This window comes from Cryptomeria japonica, chromosome 5 (assembly GCF_030272615.1).
Source record: "Cryptomeria japonica chromosome 5, Sugi_1.0, whole genome shotgun sequence".
Lineage (NCBI taxonomy): Eukaryota > Viridiplantae > Streptophyta > Pinopsida > Cupressales > Cupressaceae > Cryptomeria > Cryptomeria japonica.
Window position 1 is genome coordinate 785112005 of NC_081409.1, and position 19108 is coordinate 785131112.

The 19108-nt window shown below is 35.3% G+C and overlaps 1 protein-coding gene across 1 annotated transcript in view; it reads right to left on the minus strand.

The window, feature by feature from the left end:
• Positions 1 to 2264: 2264 nt before the first annotated feature.
• The window catches only part of LOC131876161 (putative leucine-rich repeat receptor-like serine/threonine-protein kinase At2g24130), a 71027-nt gene continuing 54183 nt past the window's right edge, over positions 2265 to 19108 (minus strand). The window contains exons 2-3 of the mRNA XM_059220980.1: positions 2426 to 3076; positions 2265 to 2338 (exon numbers count right to left, since the gene is read on the minus strand). Coding sequence (XP_059076963.1) covers positions 2265 to 2338; positions 2426 to 3076 — 725 coding nt within the window. The remainder of the gene's footprint in view (positions 2339 to 2425; positions 3077 to 19108) is intronic.

Here is a 19108-nt window from a genome sequence, read left to right on the forward strand (position 1 = left end):
AGTCCCTTCAACTAATACAACAATAGATATTAGAGCCTTGTTCCCTTGCTTGAAAGATTAACCACTTGAGGGAGATCCTTGTTGGTTGAATCATGACACTTATGTGTATGACTAGAGAATTTCGGTTGCTTGAAGAATTGCAGACAACTCTGGAAGGTCTGAAATGTGTTGAATCAAAGAATGAGGGATTAAAAGAGAATGTGAAAGTAGCGAATGAATGTGTGGGGAAGTTGAGAGAGCGAATTCGGAAATTCATACATTTAATATAAACACAATGATCCTCTTTTCTTCTAACATAACCTAACTTCAATGCAACGTCATGAAACTTTAGGTGGCACATAATAGGTAACTATTTGAGACCATACAGTGATTGATTTAACCTACAAACCAAGTGTTTTTCCTTTTACAACAAAATCATTAGGCTATCACATATAAATATCTTATTAAAGATCCTCATGTAAGAAAATAGTTTTAATACCTATTTTCTTTATCTCAAAATCACAAGCAACATCAGTAGATAAAAGGAATCTAATAGAGGTTAACTTAACAAGAAGAGAATTTTTTTAATGGAAATCAACTCCCTCTCTTTAGGGGTAGCCCTTGGCCACCATTTTGGACTTCTACCACTATATTTACATTAAATCGTCCTTCGTGTGATGAAACCCAACATGCATCACCTCTAGATTTATCAACTAGACGATCTCAAAATAACCATAAATAAAAGAATGTATAACATGATTTTTATATACAATTATTTATATAATAAAAATTATATTACTATTAATATTATCAAAATTAATTAATTTATTAATTAATTAATAATAATAATAAAAATAAATTATTAAAATAATTTTTAAATATTAATTAATAATATATTCAAAATAACTTAAAATTATTTAAAATTAATTATATGTAGAAAGAGTATGGATATTTTATAAATATTGAAACATAAGGGAATCTTTAAAAAAAAAAAATTGCTTATTTGTAGAATTGATATTTTATTAAAAATCAAATATATAAGAACTTTTTAATAACAATCAAGATATAAAACAGAAATGATTGAATTAAAAATCGAGGCAAACATTTATTTATCTCAAGCGTGCAATGCTTGCATCGCCCATTTTAATAGAAGATTACATTAGTTCTAATTAAAGGTCTTAATTTTGAATGATCCAACATTTATTTAACCGTTCTGAATTTACAATTCTTATTCCTGTGTAGCCATGAAAATATCATTCATAATATTCTGAAACGAAGGGAAAATAATTCTTAAACTTTTGCACATCATGAAAGGGAAATAATTCTTGAATAGGACAATATGTTACATAGTTTGTAGTTGCAACATCGTACTTTCTCAAACTAGTGTAATGAAAACACATAAATTGGAATAACTAACAAGCTCAAACAACTACAATTCATAGGTTAAACGCCAAACTAGAATATACATGGGCATTTGAGAATTTACATGATAGATAGGTGGAATTGACAGGAAAGAAGACAAACTTTGAAACTCTCAAACATAAAGGACTAAAACTTGTGGATGGGAGTTAAATAAACATAAAAAATATAGAACTTTGACTGTCGGATGCTAATATTCTTGTTCCTGTGGGATTGGTATTATCCAGGAGTTATGATGTGGTGGCTCTAATTAAATTGGAAGCAGCTGCACTTCCTATCAAAGATGTCTTCAGCCTCTCAAAGGCATTGCCTACATCTATTATGGAAGGCCTTTCTCTTGGTGATTCACTACTACAAAGTAAACCAACATGAATGAAAGAAATAAGACATTTATTGTCTTCTATGTTATTATTCACATCTCTCCATAGCTCGCTGTCAAGAATTTCTGCCAATCTGTCTGGAAAAGCGGACCTTACCCACTTTTGCAGCCTCATGTCTCCCCCAAACATGTCATCGCTTGGCCTCTTCCTTGTAACCATATTTAAGAGCATGTTCCCATGCAGCTGCTTAGTTTATTTTGTTGAGCAGTTGGTCACATGAATATTTTTCTTTGCTGCTTATTTTTAAACAAAACATTTTAATTTCTTATTAATAGTATTAATACTAATTTGTGCACTTAAAATTAAAAAAACAAATAGAAATAAAATCTTAAGAAAAAGAGGGAGAACAAATTGTGGAGCCACGTGGCACTTTTGTTAATAAGCAGTCATACTTATTTCTAGCCCCCCTTTTCTTCCATGGCCTATTTTTAATTCCTAAACAATAGCTGCTCCACCAAAGTAGGGAGTGATTCTAAATTATCCTTTTTAAACAGAAAATAGAGTTAAGCAGCCACATGAGAACATGCCCTTGATAGAAACATTCCCACCCAATCCATACTCTGCAATCAAATTTTATTCATTAAATTATTAAAAAAGCTAATAAAGAAAATGGTAATGTCAATATAAGGAAAACTCAAAAATTTTACCTGGAGCAATATATCCAATAGATCCTCTGAGTGCAAATGTTGTTGTACTCAATGAATCTACGGAGTTTGTAGTAGTTAAACCTGATATACCAAAATCAGTGACAAGGGCTGTCATGTTGGCATCCAAGACCACATTGCTAGGTTTTAAATCGCAGTGCACAATTTGTAGAGGACAATCATGATGTAAATATTCCATACCATGTGCTACATCTACAGCAACGATCAAACTCTCACTCAATCCCAATTTACAAAAGCCTTCATCATCCCTGTCAGGGTGCAAATGTTTTTCCAAGCTTCCATTACATGCAAATTCAAGAACCAAACCTTTCAAGTCAGGGTAGAAAAATGCATTTGTGATTCTGATCAGGTTACGGTGCCGAATCCTCCCTAACAATTTGCACTCTTTCTTAAAACTCTTCTGAGCCTCTTCATTTTGCAAATCAAGAGTCTTGATGGCAACAATCTTACCATCCGTCAAAATGCCTTTGTAGACAGATCCAAAGTTACCCACTCCAAGCAAGTTTGACTCATCAAATCCAGATGTCGCAATGACAAGATCTTGATGAGAGAATTTTGGATAGCCGAGCCTTTGAAAAATAACGCTTGAGGGACTGACTAGTTGCCTTGAAAGTTTATCCCTCCATACAATTCCTAGAATGAAGCAGGATAATACAAATCGGATGCTTCCAAAAACTGATAAGACTACTTTTCTGAGCGAGGAATGTTCTCGCTGGGTCAGATTTGGGCATGGAGGCAATGAATAATATTTTTGGGCCGCATAGTCCAGGGTTCCCCATTAACACTGTTCCAACAGTTCTATTCGAAAATAACCTCCGTTCTGGAATCTGCCCTGACAAATTATTGAAAGAAATATCCACCTCTAGGAGATTTCACAATTTAGAGAGTGACTCTGGTATTTGACCTGCAAAGGAGTTGTGGGACAGATCAATTTATTAGACGCTCTAATACTGTGCAATCTCCTAGAGAAATCGGAATGACGCCAGTAAATCTATTTCCAGATACATCTATGGCTTGAGCCATTACAATTTTACTCATCTCCCATGGCAAAGACCAGTTGCAGAAGTGGTGAAGGGGAGTTCTGCCCGGCAGAGAAGAGGTGTTGTTTGAAATGGTAGCTTTGAATTGCAAGAGCAATTCTTGTTGATGATGATGATGATGAGAGAGAATGAGGAAGAGCCGAGATTGAAAAAATGGAAAGCATTAAATGTAACAAGAAAAGAGCAGCCATGGTAGAGCAAACTAGTGTGAGGCAGGGAAAACACAACAAGGTAAACAATTGAAGAATATGGAATGGAGGACAAATAAATGGACAAGGAAAATCAACAAATACATTATTAAATGAAGATGGTTATTTTCTTTAATTTTGAAGGAGTTATGTTTGTTTTTTAGTGTCAATATTAAATAATTATTATTTTTTATAAGAAGTATGTTAATTTTAAAAAATATTATTAATAGAGATTTTTCATAAAGATTTTTTTTAATGATAATATTATATTAAGTAAAAAATCTATTGCATTAAACAAAAGCAATTTAATTTTTTATTCAAAATTTATCAATTTCAAAAGAAAATATTTTTGATATTTAATAATAATAGAGTTTTGTTTTTAATATATTTGGTTTGTTTTCCCCTCCTTTTTGTAATGTGATGTTACATTATGTGAATAAATAAATAAATGAATGTTTTGAATTTAAATTTATTAGTTTTCTCAATTAAAAATTAAATTAAAATATTTGTTATATTAAATTAAAAAATTAATCTTCAAATTAACAATGCTTTCTTCTATTATTATCATAAAATTTAAATGTATTCTTACGTTAACAAGTTTTACCATAGATAAAAAAGACTAAATGAACTCATATAAGAAATTACCGTCTACATATTGAAATGGGGATCAGTCACTTTCCCAATATGAAACACAAACCAACATAAGGAAGTTCTTGCCAAATGGTGGTAGGATAAAATTAAAAATTATATTAGGGATACAATTAAACAATGTAGACAATAAGATTTTGTTACTGCATATGTAGATAAGTAGAGTAAGGCATCAAATCATTGCCCAGTTTAAGTCCTTGCCAATAAGATGTGAAATGAGTCTAGCTCAATTGTTCTTTAAGGTAAAGATTTAAAAATAAGTTATGTTTGATAGTTTGAAATTTAATGGAATTTGAAACATAATTTAATGGTCATTAATGCATACATACTATTTGGTAATATAGTGATAGTATAAAACAAATGAAAAGAATACAACTTTACACAAATAGAAATGAAAATAAAATAGCAAATATAATAATTAGGCAATGGAATGTGTCAAACAAAATGAATCATACTTGGGTATAAAATCATAGTTATTATGAGAAATAAATGTTACACATATCGATCATGTCAAATAGTTTTTACTTTATAAATTGTAATGGATGATACTTATAATGAAATATATTCACTTGTGAAGTAATATATAAATATACATGTATTGTTAGTACAAAAATGAAAAATATACAACACACTACTACTATAAATGATAATAAAAGGAGAATAAAATGAAAAATTTCTATACATATTTTCCATGTAAAATGATTTATACTCTATTAATTGTAATGGTTGATAATTAAGATGATATGTATTGAAAGTGTAAGTAGTATATGTAAAATTTTGAAATGTTTTGTACTTAAATGGGGAATTATATGAAATTTATTTACACCTTTTGAAATATTTTGCAAGTTTGAAAAACAAGTCAGTAATACCATAAATTTCAATTTTATAATAATTTGATTTATTATTAATATAAATTAAAATACTTATATTATTTATAATATTTAAATTTTAAATTTCATTGAAAAAATTAATTTAAAGGTTTCTTAGTAAAATATTTTAGCATATGATGCATGAAAAGAACAAATGATAATGATTGGAATGTATTGAATTATGATAGTGATTATGATGTTATTGCTTATGTTGATAGTTTAAGTAACTCCATATGACCATATGACCCCTTAAAATACCATATGAGGTCATAGGACACCATATGACCTCTTAGGTTACCATACAACCCATAACGATGCCATATGGTGTCCTAAGTGGTCATAGGACACCATATGACCCCTTAGGACACCATACGACCCATAATGACACCATATGGTATCCTTATGGGTCATAGGACACCATATGACCCCTTAGGACACCATTCAACCCATAACGACACCATATGACCACTTAGGTAGAGGTCATATTGTGTCCTATGACCACTTAGGACACCATATGACCCCTTAGTACACCATATGGTGTTGGTATGGTCCGTATGGTGTCCTATAACACCTTAGAACACTGTATGACCCCCTAGTATAGCATATGGTGTCAGTATGGTCCTATAGTGTCTTATGATCCCTTAGGACACCATATGACCCCATAGGACACCATACGACCCATAATGATAACAAAAGGTATCCTAAGGGGTCATATTATGTCTTAAGGGGTCATAACACACCATATGACCCGTTAGGATACAATGTGATCCCTAACGACACCTAATAGGTCATATGGTGTCCTAAGGGGTCATAGGACACCATATGACCCATTAGGACACCATACGACCCATAACAACAACATATTGTGTCCTAAAGGGTCATGTGGTACCCTATGGGGTCATAGCACACCATATGACCCCTTAGGACACCATATTGTATCCTAAGGGGTCATATGGTGTCTTAAGTGGTCATAGGACAATATTACCCCTTATGGTACTATGACCCTTAACAACCCCATATTGTGTCCTAAGGGGTCATATGGTGTCCTAGGGGGTCATAGGACACTAGATGACCCTTGAGGACACCATATGACCCATATTTAAACCATATGGTGTGCTAAGGAGTCATATGGTGTCATGAGGGGTCATAGGACACCATATGACCCTTTAGAACACAATATGACCCCTAACGACATGTAAGGGGTCATATAGTATCCTAAGGGGTCATAGGACACCATATGACGCCTTAGGACACATATGAACCCTAAAAACATGTAAGGGGTTATATGGTGTCCTAAAGGGTCATACAACACTATATGACCCCTCAGGACACCATATGACCCATCACGACACTATATGGTGTCCTAAGGGGTCACATGGTGTCCTAAGGGGTCATAAGAACCTTAATGACTACTTAGGACACCATACAATCCACAATGGCACCATATGGTGTCCTAAGGGGTCATATCATGTCCTAAAGGGTCATATGTTGTCCTATGACCCCTTAAGACATGATATGGCCCCTTAGGACACCATATGGTGTTATTTTAGGTCATATGGTGTCCTAAGCGGTCATTAGATGTCTTATGACTCCTTATGACACCATGTGGCCCCTTAGGACACCATATAGTTGTGTTATGGGTAATATGATGTCGTAAGGGGTGATATAATATCCTATGACCCCTTAGGAGACCATATAACCCCTTACATGTCATTAGAGTTCATATTGTGTCCTAAGGGGTCATATGGTGTCCCATGACCCCTTAGGACACTATATGATGCCTTAGGACACCATATGGTTTCATTATGTGCCGTATGGTGTCCTAAGTGGTCATTAGGTGTCTTATGACCGCTTAGCACCCCATATGGCCCCTTAGGTATTGTTAGGGGTCATATTGTGTTTTCAAGGGTCATATGGTGTCTTATGAACCCTTTGGACACCATATGACCCCTTAGGTGTTGTTAAAGGTCATATTTTGTCCCGAGGAGCCATAGGGTGTCCTATGACCCCTTAGGACAATATATGATCACATAGGACATGATATGGTATCGTTATGGGTCATATGGTGTCCTAAAGAGTCATATGGTGTGAGATGAAGGACACCATATGGTGTCCTTATGGGTCGTATGGTGTGCTAAGGGGTCATATGGTGTTGTATGACCCCTTAGGACACCATATGGTGTTGTTATGGGCTATATGGTGTTTTAAGGGGTCATATGGTGTCCTATGACCCCCTAAGGGGTCATTAGAGGTCATATTGTCTCCTATGACCCCTTAGGACACCATATGACCCCTTAGGATACAATATGGTGTTGTTATGGGTCGTACGGTGTCCGACGACCCCTTAGTACACCATATGACACCTTAGGATACAATATAGTGTCATTATGGGTTGTATGGTGTCCTAAGGGATCATATGGTGTAGGACACCATATGAGACCTCATATGGTGTTTTTATGGGTTGTATGGTATCCTAAAGGGTCATCTAGTGTCCTCTGACCCCTTAAGATGCCATATGGTGTTAGTATGGGTCTTACGGTGTGCTAAGGGGTCATATCATGTTACATGACCCATTAGGACACCATATGACCCTATAGAACACCATATGGTGTCTTTATAGGTCATATAGAGTGCTAAGGGGTCATATGGTGTCATATAACACCCTAAGGGGTTGTTAGGGGTCATCTTGTCTCTTAAGGGGTCATATTGTGTCCTATGATCCCTTAGGACACCATATGACCCCTTACGACACAATATGATGTTGTTATGCATCATATAGTGTCTTATGATCCCATAGAACACCATATGACCACTTAGGCATCATTGAGTGTCATATTGTGTACTAATGGGTCATATGGTATCCTATGACCCCTTAGGACACCATATGGTGTCATTATGGGTTGTATGGTGTCTTAAGGGGTCATATGGTGTCCTATGATCTCTTAGGACACCATCTGACCCCTTAGGAAACCATATAGTTTTTTTATGGGTCATATGGTGTCCTAAGGGGCCATATAGTGTCCTATGACCCCTTAGGACACCATATAACCCCTTACATGTTGTTAGGGTTCATATTGTGTCCTAAGGGATCATATGGTGTCAATATGGGTCATATGTTGTCCTCAGGGGTAATCTGGTGTCCTATGACCCCTTAGGACACCATATGACCCCTTAGGACACCATACGACCCATAAAGACACGATTTTGTGTCTTAAGGGGTCATATGGTATCCTAAGGGGTCATAGGACACCAGATTACCCCTGAGGACAACATATGACCCATATTGACACCATATGGTGTGCTAAGGGGTCATATGACACCATATAGCCCTTTAGAAAACAATATGATCCCTAGAGACATCTAAGGGGTCATATAGTGTCCTAAGAGGTCATAGGACACCATATGCCCCCTTCGGACACAATGTGAACCCTAACAATATGTAAGGGGTTATATGGTGTCCTAAGGGGTCATAGGATACTATATGACCCCTTAAGACACCATATGACACATAACGACACTATATGGAGTCCTAAGGGGTCACATGGTGTCCTAATGGACCATATGACCCCTTAGGACACCATAAAACCCATAACGACACCATGTGGTGTCCTAAGGGATCATAGAATACCATATAAACCATTAGTACAAAATATGACCCCTAATGACACCTAAGGGGTCATATGGTGTCCTATGGGATCATAGGACACCATATGACCCCTTAGGACACCATACAATACATAACAACACCATATTGTGTCCTAAGGGGTCATATTGTTTCCTAAGGGTCATATGGTGTCATATAACCTCCTAAGGGGTTTTTAGGGGTCATATTGTGTCCTAAGGGGTACCCCTTAGGACACAATATGACCCCTAAAAACCCCTTAGGAGGTTATATGACACCATATGATCCCTTAGCACACTATAAGACCTATAACTACACCATATGGTGTCCTAAGGGGTCATATGGTGTCCTAAGGGGTCATATGGTGTCCTAATGGGTCATATAACACCATAGGACCCCTTAGCACACCATAAGACCCATAATGACACCATATGGCACCCTAAGGGGTCATAGGATGCCATATGAGCTCTCATATGGTGTCCTACACCATATGATTCCTTAGGACACTATATGACCCCTAACGACACCATATTGTATCCTAAGGGTTCATATGGTGCCCTAAGGGGTCAATGGACACCATATGACCCCTTAGGACACCATACGACCCATAACAACACCATATTGTATCCTAAGTAGTCATATGGTGTCCTGAGGGGTCATAGGACATAATATGACCTCTAACAATCCCTTCAGGGGTCATAGGATACCATATGACCCCTTAAAACACCATATAGACCATAACAAAACCATATAGTGTCCTTCATCTAATGCCATATAACTCCTTAGGAGACCATATGACCTATAATAACACCATTTTTAGGTCCCAGTGACAACTAAGAGGCGGGGGGGTGAATCAGTTGTCTTAATAAATTTAAACCAAAAACAACTTAATCAAATTACTGCTTTCTATCAGTGAGACAGTCTGTTATACCAGTGGAAAGATTTAATGGATAAATGCAATACTGGTAAAGATTAATGCATGAAAATAAAAGATAAAGTCATCCACAACACATAACACCAATATTTGTACGTAGAAACCCTGTAAGGGGAAAAACCATGGTGGGAAACCTTACCCACAATTAGATGATACTACTGTAGATAGTAAGTGTACATAAATGGGGTCTGCACATGCAAAAAGGCCAAGCGCGTAGAGCTCATTGCTCAAACACAAATGGGTGTCACACTGACTACAATTGGATGATTAAATCCAATAAGTGTACTGCTCAAAATATCATCTTCATATGCTCGATTCAGTACCGATGTAGTTTTTATATACTATCACAAAAACCTAGCTTCACCTTCAAATGATGTCTGTGTGTATAGCTCTACTTAATCTCACACATACCTTCACAAAATCCTTCTTCACATTCCCTCTATGATCTTACAATTAAGACCTTACATTTATACCATAACCTAAGACCAATTTTAGTAGGTTGGCTCTACAAGATATTACAATAAAATCATTTTACAAATAATACAATATCTAATGAAATAGCCGATTGAACATGTCAGCTTAATGCATTTACAACAATAATTAATCATCTCCATAGCGTGCCATGCTGATTTGGAAAAGATACACCTGCCGGTCTAACCCTGGACCTATTTGGCAGTAACAGGCAAATATGCAAATATGAATATATCAATAACCAATTCTTCAAGACAAGATGTCCACATGATGTCTTCAACATTACCAAGTGTCTTCCATGCCATTCCAAGTGTCAGTGATCATTATATCCTGCCGGTGTACCATATACCAGTGACTGTGCAATAGTTCCTTGCTTGCGGGTGAATGTTACTGGATCTTCAAAGTAGGTGTTGACATCAATGACAAAACCATACCAAAATACCAACAATCTCCCCCTGTGGCATTGATGGCAACACAAGATGGAAAATCCATCAGAGTGCTAAAACAGAAATGCCAAGTATAAAAACTAATAATCTCTCCAAAGTAACAATCTCTCCCCCTAAGAGTAACATGAGTTTCCTTATGATTTTCTATACCAATCTCTTCCAAAAGATAATGTCTTTTTCCATAGATGTCTCTCCCCCTTTGACATCAAATGCCAAAGTTACAACAAAATACCAATTGTTAAATGCATATACAAAATACCAACCAATTACAATATACCAACTACTCCCCCTGAGAAGTAGCTTCCTCATCAAAGCCGGAGTAAAAATATATCTCTATTAATTCTGCCGGTTGATGACAAACATCAACTTTCTAAGTATCTATTGGTGGGGGTATGAGCCCAAGCTATTCTCTAAGATATTCAAAAGTCTCCTTAGGCAAAGGTTTAGTAAAAATATCTGCAAGGTTATTAGAAATAAAGCAAGACTAGTGTGCAAAGGTTTCATTATAGTCAACTCCTTCTTTTTGAGAATATCCCTTACACACTAGTCTTGCTTTATTTCTAATAACCTTACCATCTTCATTAAGTTTGTTTCTAAACACCCATTTTGTTCCAATTACATTTTTATCTTTAGGTCGGGGAACTAATGTCCAAGTCTTGTTTTTCTCAATTTGCTCTAATTCTTCTTCCATAGCTTTAGTCCAATATTTATCTTTACATGCCTCATTAATTGATGATGGTTCAATTTGAGAAATAAGACATACCTCTTCATTTGCCAATCTTCCTCTTGTCATAACTCCTTTGTGCTTGTTTCCAATTATCTGATTCAATCTTACATACCGGGGTGTCTTTGTTTGCTGTTGTTCCTCAATCATAGTGGAATTTTTAGATGATACCGGTGTAATTGGATCTTCATTCTGTACAGATGGATTTGGTGTAGTTTCATTCACAATTTCTGTTGTCGGTTCATAATCTATATACCTTGAAGTTCCTCTAAATTGTTCATCAATCTTTACATTTGTACTCTCAACAATTTTCTGCAATCTCTTGTTAAAACATCTATATGCTTTACTCTTAGATGAATAACTAGGAAATATTCCTTCATCACTTCTAGGATCAAATTTTCCAATATACTCATCTCTTCTAATGTAACATTTGATAGTTTTAATACTTAATATAAGTACAGATCCAATAGCCAACAAGATGAGAGGGGGGGGGGGGGGGGTGAATCATACAAACTAATTCATCCATAAAAACATCAAATTCAACCTCAGTAACATATATCAGTCATAGAATAAAAACTATCAAACATGCAAACTCAAAATCATATGAACAATATAAACCTCATACCACTAGATTTAACGTGGAAACCCAAATAGGGAAAAACCACTGTGGGATTTCGGACCCACTAAGAAATATACTCTTCTAGAGTATGCTCAGTTAAAAGCCAATCCTATTAAAGATTACAAAACACATTGCTAGATGTGAGCTGGTTAAGGGATTTCCCTTAGATCTGTTAGGATCTTCACTTTGTTAGAAGTGACCTTGTCAAAGGATTTCAAACACTCATTTAGAATGTCACCTTGTTAGAGGATTTACTTATAAGACTGCTAAGTCCACTCGGTTAAGAGATTTCCTGTTACTTTCACAAGATAACAGTAATATAATCTATCTGCAACTTTACATCTAAAATGCTAAAGTAGATTCTTATTTGTTCAATACAATCTAGACATAGAACTAATGTTGTCTATCTACTGGGCATCAATACTCTGTTATTCTAACAGGTCTTCAAGCTTCTATGCTCGGTGATCACTATGTAGCATCCCTGTGCATACACTTGCCCACATACACAGTTTATCAACAGTTCCTTATTTATAAACAATCATCTAACCACTTAATCTCCTTGATCACATTTCCCATCATCAGTCATAGCCATCAGATCTTCAATCTTGTCCAAGTTCATTGTATCTTACGATCTGAAAAATATTTTACCCTACCTTGGAACTTGCACAATCATCTTGGAACTTGTGTTAGGGTAATGCGGTTCAATCTGAGCTATAGATCTTCTTGCCAACTTTCTATTGCCTTATATTTGTTAACAAACTTCTTCCACGACTTGGCAATCATTGATCTGCTCCAGCTCATCAGCTTCTTTCATTAAATATCACATGTAATCATTTAATGCATTCTATTATAGCTCGGTTACAACTCGGTGAATACTAAACTTTACTCGGTAGACATTCTATCTTCATTAACCGACTGCGATAACCTTAGGGTTTACCGACTAGGTTCCTTAGGGTTTACCGACTAGATTCTTTGGCTGATAACATAGTGTAGTATTAACCTTTACTTTTTACAACATATGTATGATGTTAAAACAATCTAAAACATCAAGATCTCATCATTGTCTGACTCGGTAGAGTTGCCCATTGAATAACTTATCCTTTTATTCATCATATTCTTTCCTATGTCTTTACCAACTTCTTTATAATCTTCATATCATATTTTTTAAGATATGGGAACATCATACTGAATTAGAAAATCAATTTCTTCACATCAATGAAAAAATAATAATATCAAGATAGTAAAACATCTTTAATCAGTTATGTCCGTAACCATCAACAACCTTCTCAATATCCTTGTTATATTGCCAATAATCTCCCCCTTTGGCATTGATGGCAAAACCAATTGATTTGACCGTTAAGAATTCGGATTGCTGTGATTCTGAAATGCTAAAATGCTCTCCCCCATACATCAGACTTCTCTTCTATTTTTCTCTCAATCTTCTCAGGTCTTCTCCTCCTTTAGTCTTCTCCCCCTTGGGTAGTCTTCTCCCCCTTTAACAACAACACCAAAAAAAGACCTAACATAAGTTGTTTCTGTAAGAAGTTATTCCCTTCTCTTGTGTATTAACTGAGTCTTGGTCAGAGCATCTGTTTACAATTCCTGTCCCCTGTATCATTGTCTATATTATCTCAATATTGTTCCAGTACACTTTCAGAAAAGCATTCTTAAAGTGTATCACTCCAGCATCATCTCCCTAAAAGATATTCAACAAATTCATCGAAGCATGCTTTCACCAAACTCAGTCAATGAGTAAGAGATAGGGGTAGGACCCCTAACTTACTTCTAAGATATTCAAAAGTGTCCTTTGGTAGTGGCTTGGTGAAGATATCAGCTATTTGTTCCTTTGTGTTAACATATTCCAACACCACTTTCTTTTCACAAGCTTCTTCTCTAAGATAATGATATTTGATAGATATGTGCTTTGTCTTAGAGTGCATAACAGGGTTCTTTGAAATATTAATTGCACTAGTATTGTCACAGAATATAGTTACTGGCTCAATAACTTTCTCATTTATACCTTCCAACAATTGTTTGATCCATGCAATGTTGGTACAATTCATTGCTGTAGCAACATATTTAGCTTTGGCTATTGACTGAGAAACACATCCTTGTTTCTTGCTAAGCCAACTCACTAGTCTTTCTCCTAAGAAGAAAGATTCTCCACTTGTGCTTTTTCTGTCATCAATGTTGCCTACCCAATCAACATCAGTATAGACTTTCAAATCAAAATCATTTCCTTTCTAATATACTAAGCCATAATCTTCAGTGCCTTTCAAGTATCTGAAAATTCTTTTGATTGTTGTCATGTGTATTTCCTTAGGATCTACAGAGAATCGTGCAACAATACCTACTACATGTGCTATATTAGGCCTCCTGTGAACAACATATTGTAGTTTTCCAATCATGGATCGGTAGAGTGTCTCATCAACAGATGCAGATTCATCATTCTTTGATAGTTTATAGTTTGTAGTCATAGGAGTACTTACTGGCTTTGATTCCTCCATTCCAAATTTCTTCAAGATTTCCTTTATGTATTTGGATTGAGTAATGAAAATTTTATTTTTCATTTGCAGTATCTGTAAACCTATAAAATACTTTATCTCACCGATCAATGACATCTCAAATTCTTTGCTCATTTCATTTCCAAAGTTCTTGCATAGAGAGTCATTTCCACAAAATATAATATCATCAACAAATATGGCTGAGATTAGTATTCCATTTTCATCATTCTTCATGTACATGTTGTTGTTCTCACTTGTCCTTATAAAACCAATCTTAATCACATAAGAGTGTATTCTTTCATACCATGCTCTAGGTGCTTCTTTCAGACCATATAAAGCTTTGTTCAATTTACATACCTGATCTTTATTATTGTCTTCAACAAATCCTTCAGGTTGTTCAATGAAAACTTCTTCTAATATTCCATTCAGAAATGCAGATTTGACATCCATTTGATATACCTTGAAGTTTTTGAAAGTAGCATATGCCAATAGTGTTCTAACTCCTTCAAGTTTGGCAACAGGTGAAAAAGTCTCACCATAATCAATTCCTTCTTCTTGGGCATAACCTTTGCAAACCAATCTTTCTTTGTTCCGAATGACCTCTCCTTTCTCATTTAGCTTGTTTCTGAAGATCCACTTTGTACCGATTACATTTTTGTCCTTAGGTCTTGGGACTAAAATCCATGTGTCATTCTTCTTGATTTGATTAATCTCTTCAGTCATAGCATTTATCCAATCTTCACTATTGAATGCCTCTTTCACTATTCTTGGTTCAAATTTAGATATCAAACATGTGCTCTGTCTCAGTTTGTTCCTTGTCATCACTGGATCATCCTTATCTCCTATAATTTTACTTGGTGCATGATTTCTTTTGACATATTTGGCTAATACATGCTCGGTAGGCTCTGTATGATCCTCTTCATCACTCGGTAACTAGATATCTTCCTCATTTCATTCAACAATTATCTCGGTAGGACTTTTCAGTTGCACATAGACAAATTCATCATAGTCTTCTGGTTCTTTGGAATTCCTGTCATCAGTTCTTTCTACAAATTCATCAATTTTCACATTTGCATTTTCTACTATTTTGTTAGATGATTTGATCAGACATTTAAATGCTTTGCTTCTAGAGGAATATCCTAGAAATGTTCCTTCTTCACTTTTCTGATCAAACTTACCATTTCTATCATCTTTATGAACATAGCATTTGCTTCGAAAGATCTTAAAATAACTTACATTAGGTTTCTTGCCATACCAGATTTCATAAGGTGTCTTCAAAGTACCTTTCTTCAATTGAGCTTGGTTAAAGGTGTAAACAGCTGTGCTTATTGCTTCTCTCCAAAATGTTTGTGGAACCTTCTTCTCAATCATCAGTGTTCTAGCACAATCCACAATAGATCTATTTCTTCTTTCAGCTATTCCATTCTGCTATGGAGTCCTCGGTGTAGAGACTTGTCTTTTAATACCATGATCATTGTAAAATAGGTTGAACTCATCAGATGTGAACTCTCCTCCTCTATCTGATCTAAGACATTTCAGTTGTCTTCCTATTTCATTTTCAACTCTTGCCTTGTACCATTTAAACATTTTAAAAGCTTCCGATTTTTCTTTTAAAAACATTACTAACATCATCCTTGAATAATCATCCACAAATAATATGAAATACTTATCACCATAATAACTTTTAACTTTCATAGGACCACAAAGATCAGTGTGCACAAGATCTAAAATTCCCTTACAAGTGTAGGACTTACTTGTAAAGCTAGATCTTGTCATCTTGCCCATTTGGCATCCTCGGCATATAGAATTCTTAGGTTTTTCAAGACTCGGTAGACCTCTTACTCTGTGCTTCTTACTTATCTTGATCAGATTATCAAAATTAACATGACAAAACCTTTTATGCCATAACCAGGTGTTATCAATCTTTGCATGCAAGCACTTGTTGTGAGTAGAGTCAAGGTGAAATGTATTACCTTTTGTTTGTGTCCCGATAGCAGCTAACTTTCCATTTTTGTCATGAACTTTGACAATTCCTTTCTGAAATTCTATTCGGTAACTTGTGTTGTTTAGCTGTGCTACACTCAATAAATTATATTTCAAACCTTCAACCCAATAAACATCATTGAATCTTACTTTATCAAGAAGTGTTATGGATCCTTTACCTCTTACTGGACATGGTGCATCATTACCAAATCTAACATAGCCTCCGTCATAATCTTCTAACATAACAAACTTGTGTTTATCTCCTGTCATATGATGTGAGCATCCACTATCTATAATCCAATAATCATTAGTTTTTATGTGAGATATTAGGGTTATTTGTTCATATCTTTCTTCATCTGATCCATCCTTGATAGCCACATAAACAACTTCCTTTGTATCAGTCTCATCTAAATTTATCATCTTCAGATTCCTCATCAACAATTAAGCAGGTCTTTCTATCTCTTCTTTTGAAGTCTCGGTGACCTCTGAAATCATTATCTTTTTGTCTGTCATCTCTGTAATCTCTCTTTTCAATGAAATCTTTGTCAAGATAGTTAGAAGCCATATGTCTAATCTTATCACAATTGAAACATTTCAAGGGTAGTTTTCCCTTATACTTACCTTTGCCTCTTGGTAACCTTTTGGCCAATAGTGCTTCAAACTCTTCTTGCTTTCTGATTTCTTCATACAGCTTGTGTACCTCCTCCATGTTCTTCTGAAATCTTTCACTTGCTCCACTATGATCTCCTCTAGAGTACTTATACTTTCTTTCATTGTAATCATTAGATTCATTCAGATGAAAAGAACTAAATGCAAATTCAACTTTATTTACCAATGACCCACTGTTATCAAAATTACTTAACTCAAATGCATGTAGCTTACCAATAGTAGCATCCAAGGAAACTGACATATTTGGTATAGATCTCAATTCATTGATTGCAGAGACTCGGATTGCATAAGTAGGTAGAAGGGTTCTTAACAACTTACTTCTAACATCCTTTTCTTCAACAATTCCTCCTACTCCCTTGTTTTGATTTACAATCTCCTTTAGTCTTGTACTGTACTGGGTTATGTTCTCACCTTCATTCATCCTCATAGATTCAAGTTGTCCTCTTAGACTATCAACTTTTTCTCTTTGAACATGTTCATCTCCTCCATATACAGATATGAGCTTAGTCCACATAGCCTTTGCATCATTGCAGCCTTCTAGATCATTAAACTTAGAATCGGTCAATGCAGATGTTATTTCAATCATTGCTTGAATGTGTTCTTGCTTTGCCTTTATCTCTTCCATAGTCAATGGATAGGTGCTCGGTGTAACAAAATCATTCTCCAGATAGTATATAGCATATTCTCCAACTCATGATAGATGTAGCTTCATCCTTTTCTGCCATGTAGAGAAACTTGACTTATTTAGCTTAGGTGCATCCCTCTTATACATCTTTGGATCTTTAACTCAAGTGCCTTTAAACTTTCCTTTCGGAGTCCAAAGCTCTGATAGCAATTGATAGTTCTGATACTTAATATAAGTATAGATCCAATAGCCAACAAGACGAGAGGGGGGGGGGGGGTGAATCATACAAACTTATTCATCCATAAAAATATTAGATTCAACCTCGGTAACATATATCAGTCATAGAATAAAAACTGTCAAACATGCAAACTCAAAAGCATATGAATAATATAAACCTCATAACACCAGATTTAACGTGGAAACCCAAATAGGGAAAAACCACTGTAGGATTTTGGACCCACTAAGAAATATACTCTTCTAGAGTATGTTCGGTTAAAAGCCAATCCTATTAAAGATTACAAAACACATTGCTAGATGTGAGCCGGTTAAGGGATTTCCCTTAGATCTATTAGGAACTTCACTTTGTTAGAAGTGACCTTGTCAAAGGATTTCAAACACTCATTTAGAATGTCACCTTGTTAGAGGATTTACTTATAAGACTGCTAAGTCCACTCGGTTAAGAGATTTCCTGTTACTTTCACAAGCTAACAGTAATACAATCTATCTAAAACCTTACATCTAAAATGTTAAAGCAGATTCTTATTTGTTCAATACAATCTAGACATAGAACTAATCTTGTCTATCTGATGGGCATCAATACTCTATTATTATAATAGGTCTTCAAGCTTCTATGCTTGGTGATCACTATGTAGCATCCCTGTGCGTACACTTGCCCACATACACTGTTTATCAGCAGTTCCTTATTTATAAACAATCAACTAACCACTTAATCTCCTTGATCACATCTCCCATGATCAATCATAGCCATCAGATCTTCAATCTTGTCCACGTTCATTGTATCTTATGATCTGAAAAATATTTTACCTTGCATCGGAACTTGCACAATCATCTTGGAACTTGTGTTAGGGTAATGCGGTTCAATCTAAGCTATAGATCTTCTTGCTGACTTTCCATTGCCTTAGATTTGTTAACAAACTTCTTCCATGACTTGCCAATCATTGATCTACTCCAGCTCATTAGCTTCTTTCATTAAATATCATATGTAATCATTTAATGCACTCTGTTATAGCTCGGTTACAACTCGGTGAATACTAAACTTTACTCGGTAGACATTCTGTCTTCATTAACCGACTGTGATAACCT